Source organism: Eptesicus fuscus, chromosome 14 (genome assembly GCF_027574615.1).
Source record: "Eptesicus fuscus isolate TK198812 chromosome 14, DD_ASM_mEF_20220401, whole genome shotgun sequence".
NCBI classification, from domain to species: domain Eukaryota; kingdom Metazoa; phylum Chordata; class Mammalia; order Chiroptera; family Vespertilionidae; genus Eptesicus; species Eptesicus fuscus.
The window spans coordinates 34,503,603-34,516,128 of record NC_072486.1 but is presented as its reverse complement, the minus strand read 5'-3'; the positions used below and the strand labels follow the sequence as shown (position 1 = coordinate 34,516,128).

Genomic DNA, 12,526 nt, shown 5'->3' with positions numbered 1-12,526 from the left:
GGGTGTGGCTGGGTTCCAATGGAAACTTGTGGGCCTGAAATTTCAATTCCATAGGATTTTCCTGTGTCACAAAATGCTATTCTCCTGTTTTTGTTTTGTTTTGTTCTTTTTCAAACATTTAAAAATTCAAAAGCTATTTTTAGCTTACAGACCTAACAAAACCAGGTGGCGGGCTGGATTCACCCTGGCCTAGATTCTGGAGCTGTGTGGACCAGTGGTGTTTTTGAAAGCCCAGGAAACTAGCAGTGGGGAGGAGAAGGAAAGGTCATTGTTTCAGTTTTTATATTGGAATAGATATGACCTACATATTTATCTTGGATCCTGCTGGATTTTGCCACCTATATGACTAAATCCATTCTAAAAATATCTTACATTTGATTTGCATTATGATTTTCTTGAGGTTTAACATATTGTAAATGAACTTTATCCCAAGAGTATCTACTCAGAGATCTATGTAATGCTTGCTATTTGTTCCAGAAAATTTGGACAAACTTCAAAAATCTCCAATTTTAATTGTAGTGAGATTTATAGTTGAAAAAAATCTGTATGAGTAGCCCAATGTCTTATCTATTTCAAATAGGACATGAGTTCTTTAAATATGTTTAATCTCTCCTGATTCAAAGTAAATTAACCTATTTATCTCAAATCCCAATGATGTTTGTGTTTGTTCAGTATGTGGTTAAAGCATGATTCAGGCAGGGCTAATCAGTTTTTATCAGTTTTTTTTTTATTTAATACAAATTGCACTAAATAAGTAAAGCTGGTTGTGATCATCATTCATCCTTCGAATTAACTAAATGAATCCAGTCTTTCCTAAAAGAGTGTTTTGTGTTTTGTTGTTTTTTTAAGTGTAAACATGAACAGTTGAAGTGTTTCAGGGACAATGACTCAGAATTGGATAATTATCTAGTTATTTCCTGTTAAATGTTAAGAAAAGCTTACTCATGATGCTGTTAGCTTTGTAGCGAGAAAAAAAGAACCACTTACATCCTTGGAATAGGAAATAGATTAGTCTCCCCTGCAGTGCTGCTGCTTCCTTCACTGTCCACGCTATACCCACTGCCAAAGCTGCTGCCCGAGGAGCCGGCGGACACGGAGCTTTCTGCAGGCCGGTGGTTGGTAGGCTTTGCTGCATGGTGTGGGAAGAGTCAACACCACAGTCAGTCAGTGATACCACCCCCAGTGATCTCCAAGTGCACGATTATGCATTGTCTTCATTTATATCTATAAAGAAACAGCTTTGGCAAGAATTCCACATTTCTTAACCTGCCTTTCATTTTGTTTTCCTTACCAGATAATGCACACAGGCCTTGATTGTTATTATTAGACAGAAAGGAAAAAGCAATCACTTTTAAGGATAAACCATCATATTTTAGACTGAGTTAAATAGTATGTAAGTATTCTATTATTATTATTTGTGATTTTATTTGTACAGTGTTGCAATAATGATATGGCAAACAAATAAGAATGTTGGCTATTTCATGGAGAAAGGAGTTTAGAAAGACTTGGGTAAATACAAATAGCAGGATAAGGAAAAATTGCTTAATTATTTTCCGTATTAATAACGAATGATGTTTTTCTCTTGAGAAGTGAAGATGCAAAAAAATACCAGATAATTTCAAGAAGTGATTGAAATTCTGTGCTTGTTTGGATGTAGCTCTACCAACTATCTCTAGTAGGTTATTCAATTTTAAGATATTTGTTTCCTTTTAGGCACCTCTTAGTTTATGACTGGGACTTATTTGGAAATTTTAATGAGTTTAATTTTTTGGGGATATAGAAACATAATTTTGTTCTGTAAATTATGCAGTAGGAGTATAATACTAGTATTGTTAGTGAAGTTCTAGATTACAGGAGATTTGGGGGAAACTTTTGATATAAAAAGAAGAGAAGGCAAGTGTTTCTCTTATTTTTGTAGAGAGAAGATTCTCTTGGCAAATTTTTGAAATTGTTATCTACCTTCTTTCATCTGGTCAGCTTAAGAGCATAAGCTTTGATCATATTGATGTGATTTTTAAGCCCAACTCATTCTGTAGTAAACCTAAGAAGTCTCAGTTTCCTCATTTGAAAATAATGGGGTCAGTGATGCCTGTCTCATAGGCTTGTGACTGTGAGGAGTGAGAGAAAGCACGAGCCCAGTAACCGACTCTTCTTCATCTTGCCATTCTCCCATTCTCTCCTCAGTGGCTGTTCCCCAGTGTCTTTGAGTGTACCTAGTCCCTGTCAATAAGTTTGCCTGGCTTCTCGTCTAATTGTAGACATGTTCTAGGCTACTAAACTAAGAGGCCCTCTTCCGTAGACACGCCTCTGTTCAATCGGGAGTTTCGTAAGCAAATAGATAAGAGTCACACTACTGGATGAATAGTTGGTCATTCTTTAGTGATCCTAAGATATCTACATTTTTCTTAAGAAACTATATACAAGCACGAGGACTCTTGATGTGTTGGAATTTTAATGTAATCAATATAACCATGGGAAGTGAAAAATATAGACATGGTGAGGGAAACCATGAGAGGCAGGAAAACCATCATCAGGGCAGTCAGGATCCATCTTGAAAAAGTTTCAGTGTCTCCCTCATTTCAGGACAACAGATTCTCTGTTCCAGTGATAGTAGTATCAGTTTCTCAGGATGGGGGGCGGGGGAGGAAATGTGTATTAGTCAATTACATATCAGGTGTAAGTTGGAAATAGCTATTTAGAAAAAGGCTTGAATCCTGTTAAATAGCTAATGACCAATGAATTACTGGTAATACATAGGACTAGATTTGCTGAAACAGAATCATAGTTACAATGTTTGCTTAATATTTTCTTCAATTTATGTAGAAGAAACACAGATTGAGTATTTGGTGTTAAAGAAAACAATTTTAAAAAATAACTTAAAAAATGAAAAGATAACATCACTATGATACAAAATTATAAGCATTTATAAAGTAAATTAAATTGTATAATTAGCCACATAATGAATCAGATTAGTCAATTGACAGTAAAGAAAGGAACGCTGTCATACTTTTTGGTTGTCTTGATATAATCCAACCAACAAGAGTGTTTATAGTTTTTAGTATGATATTGAATAAAAACTTTTAATTTTATCGACTAGAAAATCACAATATATTATTTTCAAAGACAAATCTTAACAAACTTTAATTTTAAATCAATTTATTTCTACTAAATTAAAACAATTTTCATCCAAGAGCAATCTCACAATGTATCAAAATAGCTACATTATAGAAAGGATGTCTTATTATTTACATTTAAAAATATTCAATCCTTTCTTTTGTGAACTTTGATTTTCCTGATACAATTTCTAGTTCTATTCCCTTCTGGGAAATTTCAGATGTGTACAGAATGCAAAATGATATAAGAAGAAAAGAACAAAGGTAGAAGTAAATTTAACAAAAGAGAGGGCTTTTTTGTCTTTTCTAGGCGACTAGAAATCTCATTCAGAAAGCCTGTGCAAGTGCTGTCCATTTAAACGCAAACAAATAATCTTTTATAAATACAAAAAGAAAAACCCCCAAATCTATGGAATATATACATATATTGGAGTAAGTCTTGTCTACCTAATATTTCTGCAAACAAAATTCATGTAAGATTGTGTCTAAAGAAATGTTGGGTAGTTATGTTAGGTAATTAATTTAAATAAATCTAGGTGTTTGGCATTACCTTAACAAAGCATCTACTGCTTTATTGGGTTTTTTATTCTTAACCTGGTTATGTGAATGTGGAGTAGAATTAGATAGCCTGACATTTGGTTTGCTTCTGCAAATGAATTCAATTAAGATGCAGAATGGACCTTTGCTTTTTACCGGGCTATACCTACCCTTAGCATAAGCCATTTTAGCCAAATCTGTAGTTTGCCTCCCAAAGTCCTTTATCAGCTGTTTCTTTCCAAATGTATCTCTCATAATTCTCCTTCAAATGCTTTACATGGAAGTCCACTCAGACCATTCACTCTGACTCCCTTTGGTTTGGCTTATTTCTCCTGAGCTATGGCTGGGGCTATGCTTTCCAATTTTGTTAATCTTCTTCTGCCCCAAACACGTTTTCATACCTAAATTATATTTATCAGTCAAGGGCCAGCTCAGATCAGTAAAGGCCCTGCCTCATGCATTTTCCTTATCTTGCCAATCAGAAATGAACTCTCAAAGCACAAGATCAAATATCTTTTCTTGACAATCACCACTTTTTGTTTTTGATTGTAGTTGTTATATTAATGTCATTATTCAAAGCAGAGCATGTTTTCTCCATTGTAGCCTTCTTACAAGCTTATCCTAAAACTATGCTGAAGAAATATTTACCAAAAATAATAAATTAATCATTGTTTTCCTTAACCAAATAAGTAAAACAGCTGAATTATATCTCACTTTTTGTCCAACTGTGTGTTTTATATAAATCATACATTTCTCAGCAACAGCAACTTTAATGTCATACTGTGTGGAAAAATGTGATCATTCAACAAGATATTTTGTTTTCCCAATCCCCACAAAACTTGTTTGGTTGAAAGAAATAATGATAATACACTAAGCACAAGAGAGCACAGTTTTGTGAACTTCAAAAAAAGTTCATAACCGACCATAGAGATCTATCTATATAAAAGGCTAAGCGACCGTCTGACTGGCCAACCAGCCAGTAGGTATGACACGCACTGACCACCAGGGGGCAGATGCTCAACACAGGAGCTGCCCAGTGACAGCAACTCTAGCACTCTGGGACCCCTCGGGGGATGTCAGGGAGCCAGTTTTGGACAGATGCCAGGAGGCCAGGCCAAGGAACCCCACCTGCTGGAGGGACCCCATTCACTCCGCAGATGCCCTTCGAGCCATGGTGCTGCCCCAGGCGTGACCAGCTGAGGTGGGACCGAGGGAGGTTGGCTCCAGGTGTGTCTAGCCCAGTGGTCAGCAAACTGCGGCTCGCGAGCCACATGGGGCTCTTTGGCCCCTTGAGTGTGGCTCTTCCACAAAATACCACGTGCGGGCACGCACTTACAGTGTGATTGAAACTTTGTGGCCCATGCACAGAAGTCGGCTCTCAAAAGAAATTTCAACCATTGTACTGTTGATATTTGGCTCTGTTGACTAATGAGTTTGCTGACCACTGGTCTAGCCTATCTCCTCCAGTCCCACCCTGCTGACCACCTTCTAATTAATTTCCTTTCAATGTGCACGAATCCATGCCCTGGGCCATTAGTTACATATAAATATTTAAATTGGAATGATTGAAAATAATATGTATAGTAACAATCCATCAGAACCAGCAGAGGGTGCTATTAGAGACACTAGTACTTGTCCTAATCCCACTTCTTGTCTTTGTATTTCTGTTCCTGAAGAAAATAACATTTTAAAACATTAAAACTAAATATGATTTCCCATAACTTTATGATTTCAAAATTAACAATGTAAAAACATCCCACCTCTGCTCTTATCAGAGTTGCAGAAATCATAGACCTATTATGCATGAGCATATTATGTGCCTATGTATTACATATGAGAATGTTGGTTTTACAGAAGAATTGAAGTTTATTTAATAAAAAAAATTTTTTTTGGAGCCTACACTTTGTGTGTGTACTTTCTTTGTGAATTCCTGCTTGTACTACCAAGTGCTGACTAGAAGAATGTATTAAATAAGCATGTGAGTAAATAAGCACACTCTTGCAGAAAGGGTCCCTGCTAAGGCCTAGAGGAATAAATCCGTGGGTCTTGAATCATTTTTGAGACTCAGTGATTGTGGGGGCATTTCAGGTAAACAAATTTTATCTTCTGTGAGGCAATTTAACCTGCCTTAAATTATTTTTGACCTCTTCATTTTCTTCGGATGAGAGATGGTTAGACGCCATTGTTTTACTACTCTACTGTGGCTAATCTTAATTAAACCTGATCGTGTCTCTTTGACTGAACATCTGTCTTCAATTAGTTTGCCCTGTTTTGTTAGTACAGCAGTACTTAAAAATGCAGACCTATGGCTGTACCTACCACATGATGGCAGTGCTGTGCTCTAAATCCGCAGATCAGTATTGAAAACAACTTTACAAATGTGGAACTCTGGAGATCAAAAAGAGCTGCAAAGGACTCTAGAGATAACCGGACCCATGATTTCTCCTATAGCTAAACTAAGCTCAGGAAGATTAAGTGACTTGTTTCAGTTCTTATGCTAATTAATGAGAAAGAATCAAAACTAAAACAACCACTAATCCACTTTGTATCACTTCCAATTATGTCAGATTAAGATTGTGAGGTTTGCCCAGCCAGCATCATGATTCAGTGGTTGAGCATCGACCTATGAACCAGGAAGTCATGTTACATTCCTGGTTGGGTCACATGCCCAAGTTGTGAGCTCGATCCCCAGTGTGGGGTGTGCAGGAAGCAACCAATCAATGATTCTCTCTCATCATTGATGTTTCTATTTCTCTATATCCCTCTCCCTTCCTCTCTAACCTTCTTCTCTGAAATCAATAAAAAAATATTTTTAAAAAATTGTGAGGTGTCTGCATATTTCAGAATTTAGAATTCAGTGCTAGGAATGTATAAAGCCCTGCTGCCTGTGATGTTCTATCATTGGTTTTATATCCTTGGTCCAGCTCAAAGCTATTTCCAAATATTTCAGGAATAATTTATAATGTAGGTAGCCTGCAATTTCCCAAATTACTTGGTCGGTAGGATATTAATATTATCTGAATTGATACAATCTATAGGATTTAAGATCAACTGTTTGAAATTAAGAGAAATCATTTAATAATTATTTTGTTTATTCCAATAGTTTAATGATAGAACTGAAATAACCATCGGCTATTTTAGAAATTCTGTATGTATCGCAGGTAGGTTTTTTCTTTGGCTAGCTCTAATTTAGCTGGCATTTACTTTAGTGACCTTTACTCTTTCCCCACTGTCACTGCCCATCTTTCAATCTCTTATCCATCTGCTATTATTGTTGTTTCTGTTACTAAAGAGACTGCAGTTTTATCTTATTTGTTGATTTGTTTTGAGTGTGTACCTGAAAATGTCAGGCTTTAAGTTCCATTGTTACTAACTTTATTTGGTAGGCTTCCCTTGAATTATGTCCACTTTAAAAAAAAATACATTTTATTGCAGTTCAGGGGTATTAATTTAAGAAGAGATGTTGTATCTTACAAGAACTTTAATTTTTTTTTCTAACTTCAGTATACTCACTATCCAATTTGGAAAGATTTAAAATAAATCAGTACTAGAAAAATGCCATAGGTAGTTTTAATACAGCTATTTATAGAAGTGTTCACATACTCTCAAATTACAAGTTTTCATAAATAAAAGTATGAAAGTAGATAACTCTGATCTCTATATCAGTCATTTATAAACATGGTGTGTGTGTGTGTGTTGTGGTGTGTGTGTGTGTGTGTGTCGGGGGTGGCAGATAAAGGGAAAATAATATTGGAATTTTTTAAATGAAAATTATTGGTTAAAAAAACACAAAGACATTAAACATTTATACCAAACCATAAGGAATAGAATGTCTTTTTACCTTATAAAAATCAAAATATGTGTCTTAACATATTCCATATTCAGATAGTAGTACTGTTCAGAGAGGGAGATGGAGAAGTGATACCTCTATCTGCTATATTTCCGGAAAGGTGGCATTGAATTTATGACTAAATTTGTCAAGATATTTTAATGATCAATTTAATAATCTGTTTTTATCTAATGCTATCAGTAATTTTCAGGTATCCTTCATACTCTCTATTCACTCATTCTCTGTCTTTGTAGATAATAGGTTCAATGATTATTCCGGGAACAGAAATAATATCATGTAACTTCAATATAACAGGTGTTTGGAAATGAGAGCAAAGTTAGGTTAACTAATAACATGGTAGAGAGGATTTTTTCTTATGTAAATATATGCGATGGCTCAGTAGTCTACTATAGCCCTTGCGTTTATGCTCTAATGTTGCCTTTTAAGTCCATCTTCCTTTTTAACATGTTTTTGGTTCAGAACTGGTGTTTGAAGAAGTCAATTAAAGTAAATGCAGGTTAAGTGGGAACCAAAATTTCAGAGCAAATAATGGAAAAAAGTTTGATTAAGATATTTTCATAAATGAAAATTAAGATAGTAAATTCATTTTACATTTAATAATTTTAGGTTATAATTCCAGCTATGTCCAAATAAATAGAAAACTCAAGTAATTTATCAAATACCAAGTTTTGGTTTTGATAAAAGATGCTAGCACAATTGCTGTAACACAATAAAAATTTTTATCTTTAAAAGATTAATGGTAAGGAGAATACTATTTGAAAGAAAAAATCATTCAAGATCTACATCAAATCTTAAAGGCCAACCCTTAATTTTCCATATTCATTTCATTTTCCTTTGAAGCAGAAATATTCTGTCTTGAAGTTTACTTGCAAAATATGCAGAATTGTTTGAATAATTATAAGAAGTTTTGAAAACTGATCTTACATAATCCAGAAACTGATAACTTAGATCATGAATACTTAGATAACAAGGACATTGATATCAACTGGAATTCAGTTTGATTTATATTAAAATCCTACTCAAATACAATATATTTCTAGTATAAATATATATAATTTAATAATAGCAGCAGACTAATTCACATGGCTAATACTACATGGCTGAGTAGTATTTTTCATATCACTCAAATGCAGTCAATGGCCACAAGATAAAGAGTTTAGACAATTATTTAATAAAGATGTGTCCTAACCTCTCTAGTTAATTTCATTAATCTGTCTACTTTCTTCAAGTAAATCATTTTCAAATACTTTCTCTCCTCCTGTAGTTGATTATATTCCAGTGAACTGTAAAGATTATTAGTGAGAATCAGAGCCAAATAAAAATAATTAATTCTACTTCTAGATATTTCTAAACATGATCATGCATATAAATTACATTATTTTTCTTTCAGTACCTACTGAAGGTAGACAAAACTCACACTTTCTCATTCTTCATAATTCATCCCAGATATCTTTAATTGGTTATTAAATAAATAATACTAGGATAGAAGATGCACAATGACAGTGATTTTTGCCTATTTTGTTTACTGTAGTTTCACTAATACTTGAAGAGGTTTGGAACATAATGTTCATTTAAAAATAAACAAATGTACATATGAATATAAATAAATGAAGAACAACTAATATAGGTAATTCAGATATTTTCTAGAAATAATTTTTTTTTTCAGAATTTCTTTTTTAGATCTAAACATGCTAAATTATATGCTTGAAAATTAGGGATCAGAAATGTGGCAAGAGGTAAAAAAAAAATAATTTTTCCCTCAAATTAATCAAAGTGATGATCTTCAGTTTTTCTATTATTTCTACCAACACAATTAACTTGCAGTATGTAGGTCTAGTACTATACATTATACAACAAAAATTATAAAAGATTATAAACAATTGCTTTTCCAATAAATTCGGTCTTCAAGATAGGGACACATAAAATTTATTCTATATTTATAATTCTCCCTCTCACTCCATGTTTATTTGGGCACAGTGTGATTAGCTGATAGGCAACTTACCAGTCAGATTTTGAAAGTAAGGAGTAATATAGACATATAATAATTTATCTAAATCATTTCCAATAAAGTGTTTTGAATAATAATTTAAAATAAAAATTTTTATCAATCTGAATAATTATAAGTTAACATTAAATGAGAAAGGAAAGAATGGGTTCTGAAGTGTAATATTACATATATAAGGCATAGAGATATAAGACAAATATAATTATATCTTGGAAGAAACCTCTAATTATCCAATGTCTTTGGCTGTTAGAAAATTTATGATTGTGCATAGGTATAGATCAGTGGCTTTTTAACATTTTGATCTCAAGATCCCTTTTACATTTAAAAAAAATATTGAATTCTCCAAAGAACTTTGTTTTATGTGAGTTATATCTACCAATATTTATATTAACCCTTTGCACTCGCTTGCTTTTTTCTCGAGCTGCTACCGATGCTAACAGTGTCGAGTCACACTCGACATCCGAGTGCAATAGGTTAAAAATTAAGAAAAAATTAAAGTAAGTACATTTTCCATTAGTCATCAAAGCAATGATGTCCTGACATCTCATGTAAATGCAGGAAAACTGCACTGTGCACTTGAGAAAGAATGAGAGTTAAAAAAGCAAATAACATCATAATATTCTTAGGAATTTTTTTACTTTTTAGGCCTTTACAAAGCATCTCTGCAACCTCCAGGGGTCAATGAACACACTGTGAGAATTACTGGTTTAGATTTAGTGATAGAAATGACATGTTAAATGTGAAAACGAGAAGAAACCAATTAGCACCAGCTTTTTTTTGATAGTCATCTATTTTTATACTAAAAAATCAAGTTGTTAGCCTTTCTTGAAAATATTTATTGCTCTTATTATCCTTTTTAACTTTATAAAGTTTCTTCAAAACTTATTACATCCAGAACTTCAAAACCCTAGGAATATAAAATCTGAATTAAAAATTATATGTATAATACTAATTTGTCCTTATTTTGCTTTAAAAAGATACTTTATGATATGCAGAAATCCAGAGTAAATAATGAGATTTGCTGGCATAAGATAATGTAAATTCTTCCACAAAAGGGGTTTTCTTTAGTTTTAAAATGTTTCTTGTAAATTAATAATTGGATGGAGCCAAAATAGTAATTCAATAGTTATATACTTATATAAAAATTTAAATTATATAGTACAAAGTCTATTTTCTATATCTCTATATATAGATTCCAAATTCATTTTATATAAAGAATTAGATTAAAATATAATGTGACCAATAGAATTTTAAATACTGCAGTTTTGGGTTTGTAATGAGGAAAAGCCAATTTTCCTTCTATTTTCTTTTATGAACAAATACAGCAGAAATTTTATTCCACTGCCTTTTGTTAAAAATAGGGGTCCATGCTCCTGACTTTCAGCAAGCATTTTCTTCTCAAAACTTATCTGTTCTTGTTTGATTTGTAATTTCAATATCAGTTTTTTTTATTAATTTCTGTTCAAATTATCAATTTAACTAATTAATAAAATTGTATCTTTCAGTATCTTACCTTTAAGATATAAAGTATTGAAGGATTAAGCTCTGATTATATATCTACTTATTCCTATTTGTTCTAAAAAACTCAGTACCCCAGTCAAAATTCTGTATTTCTAATATATTTTCATTTAAAATCCATAAATGGCTCCTGAGTGATTAATTATATTTTTACACATTCCACACAGTAATAAAATAAAAATAAAAAGAATAGTTTCCCAATCCGCCTCAGTACACATGAAGATTCCTCTCATCCTATCCTATATCCATAGGTCCCCCCGCCCAATTATCTTCTACAAAAAAGAATGGGTGAAATATCATGATTTTACATAATGTAATGCATGTGGATGGAAAGTGGGGGGAAAGAAGTAGTTCATGGATGGTTTAGATACCTGGATTTAGGCAATACTGTTAAGTAGCCAGATGATGTCTTTGGAATTCCTCTGCCTTGGGTAGCATTTCCCTGGATCCCTCCTACCCAGGTGATAATGTTCCCAGCCCCATGCTCATATTGTACTCTTTGTCCAGGGTCCCTCACTGTGCCCCAGCAGCAGTTTCATGCTCCATGCTTATTTTTTCCCTCCATCACCATTTACTTGTTGTCTCATTTCCTCAGGCTTCTGTTCTTGGTGTTTAATTTCATAAATTAACTTTTTAAAGAATAATTTTCTTGCCCTGGCCAGTGTTGCTCAGTTGGTTGGACATCATCCTGTACACCAAAGGGTTGCTGGTTTGATTCCTGGTTGGGGCACATGCCCTGGTTGCCAGCTCCATCCCCGTTAGGGGGCATACAGGAGGCAGCCAATCAGTGTTCGCTCTCATATCAATGTTTCTCTCTCCCATTCCCTTCCTCTCTCTCTAAATACATACATATATATATATATACACACACATATATGTACATATAGTACATATACATATATATACATATATGTACACATACATGCACATATATATGTAATTATATGTGTAATTACATATATATGGATAATTTTCTTGAGCCCAAAGTAAAATAAGTTGCATTTTAAAAATTACGTTTAACTTTGGTAAAGACTCTTCATAATCAGTACTTAAGGGACTGTGGCATGTTAAAATTAGGTCTTTCTCTTCCTCTCAAATAATCTATTAATAGTTATATCCAATTACATAGGCCTATAGCTTGATCATTTGACTAAGGCACAGCATACTGAAGACAAATTTGATACTTAGGCCAATTGTCTTGCTATTCATGTCAGATGAAATGAACATATATATTCCCAGTGTGAATCAGACATACATTATGTGGGTGGCTCCGTGCAGACCCATGGCTACTACCGGAAAAGAACAAAAATATTCCATTGAAGGTAGATCAGTGGATTTGTCTTTGTGAACGGCGGTCCATAAACAAGAGACAGTGTCATATGGCCAGAGCTATTCATTTACTGTCTGTGACTCTGCATGTGTAGCAGAGAATACTGACAATAAATGTTAGATGACTACAGAAAGAGTTGAAAATGCACAATTCGAAGGACATATGGAAACTCT

General features: G+C 33.6%; 1 protein-coding gene across 1 annotated transcript in view; it reads right to left on the bottom strand.

Moving 5' to 3' along the window:
- Positions 1 to 12,526, bottom strand: part of PCLO (piccolo presynaptic cytomatrix protein) — a 289,574-nt gene that overhangs the window by 38,083 nt on the left and 238,965 nt on the right. Inside the window, exon 22 of the mRNA XM_054726345.1 lies at positions 988 to 1,129. Within this exon, the coding sequence (XP_054582320.1) occupies positions 988 to 1,129 (142 nt within the window). The remainder of the gene's footprint in view (positions 1 to 987; positions 1,130 to 12,526) is intronic.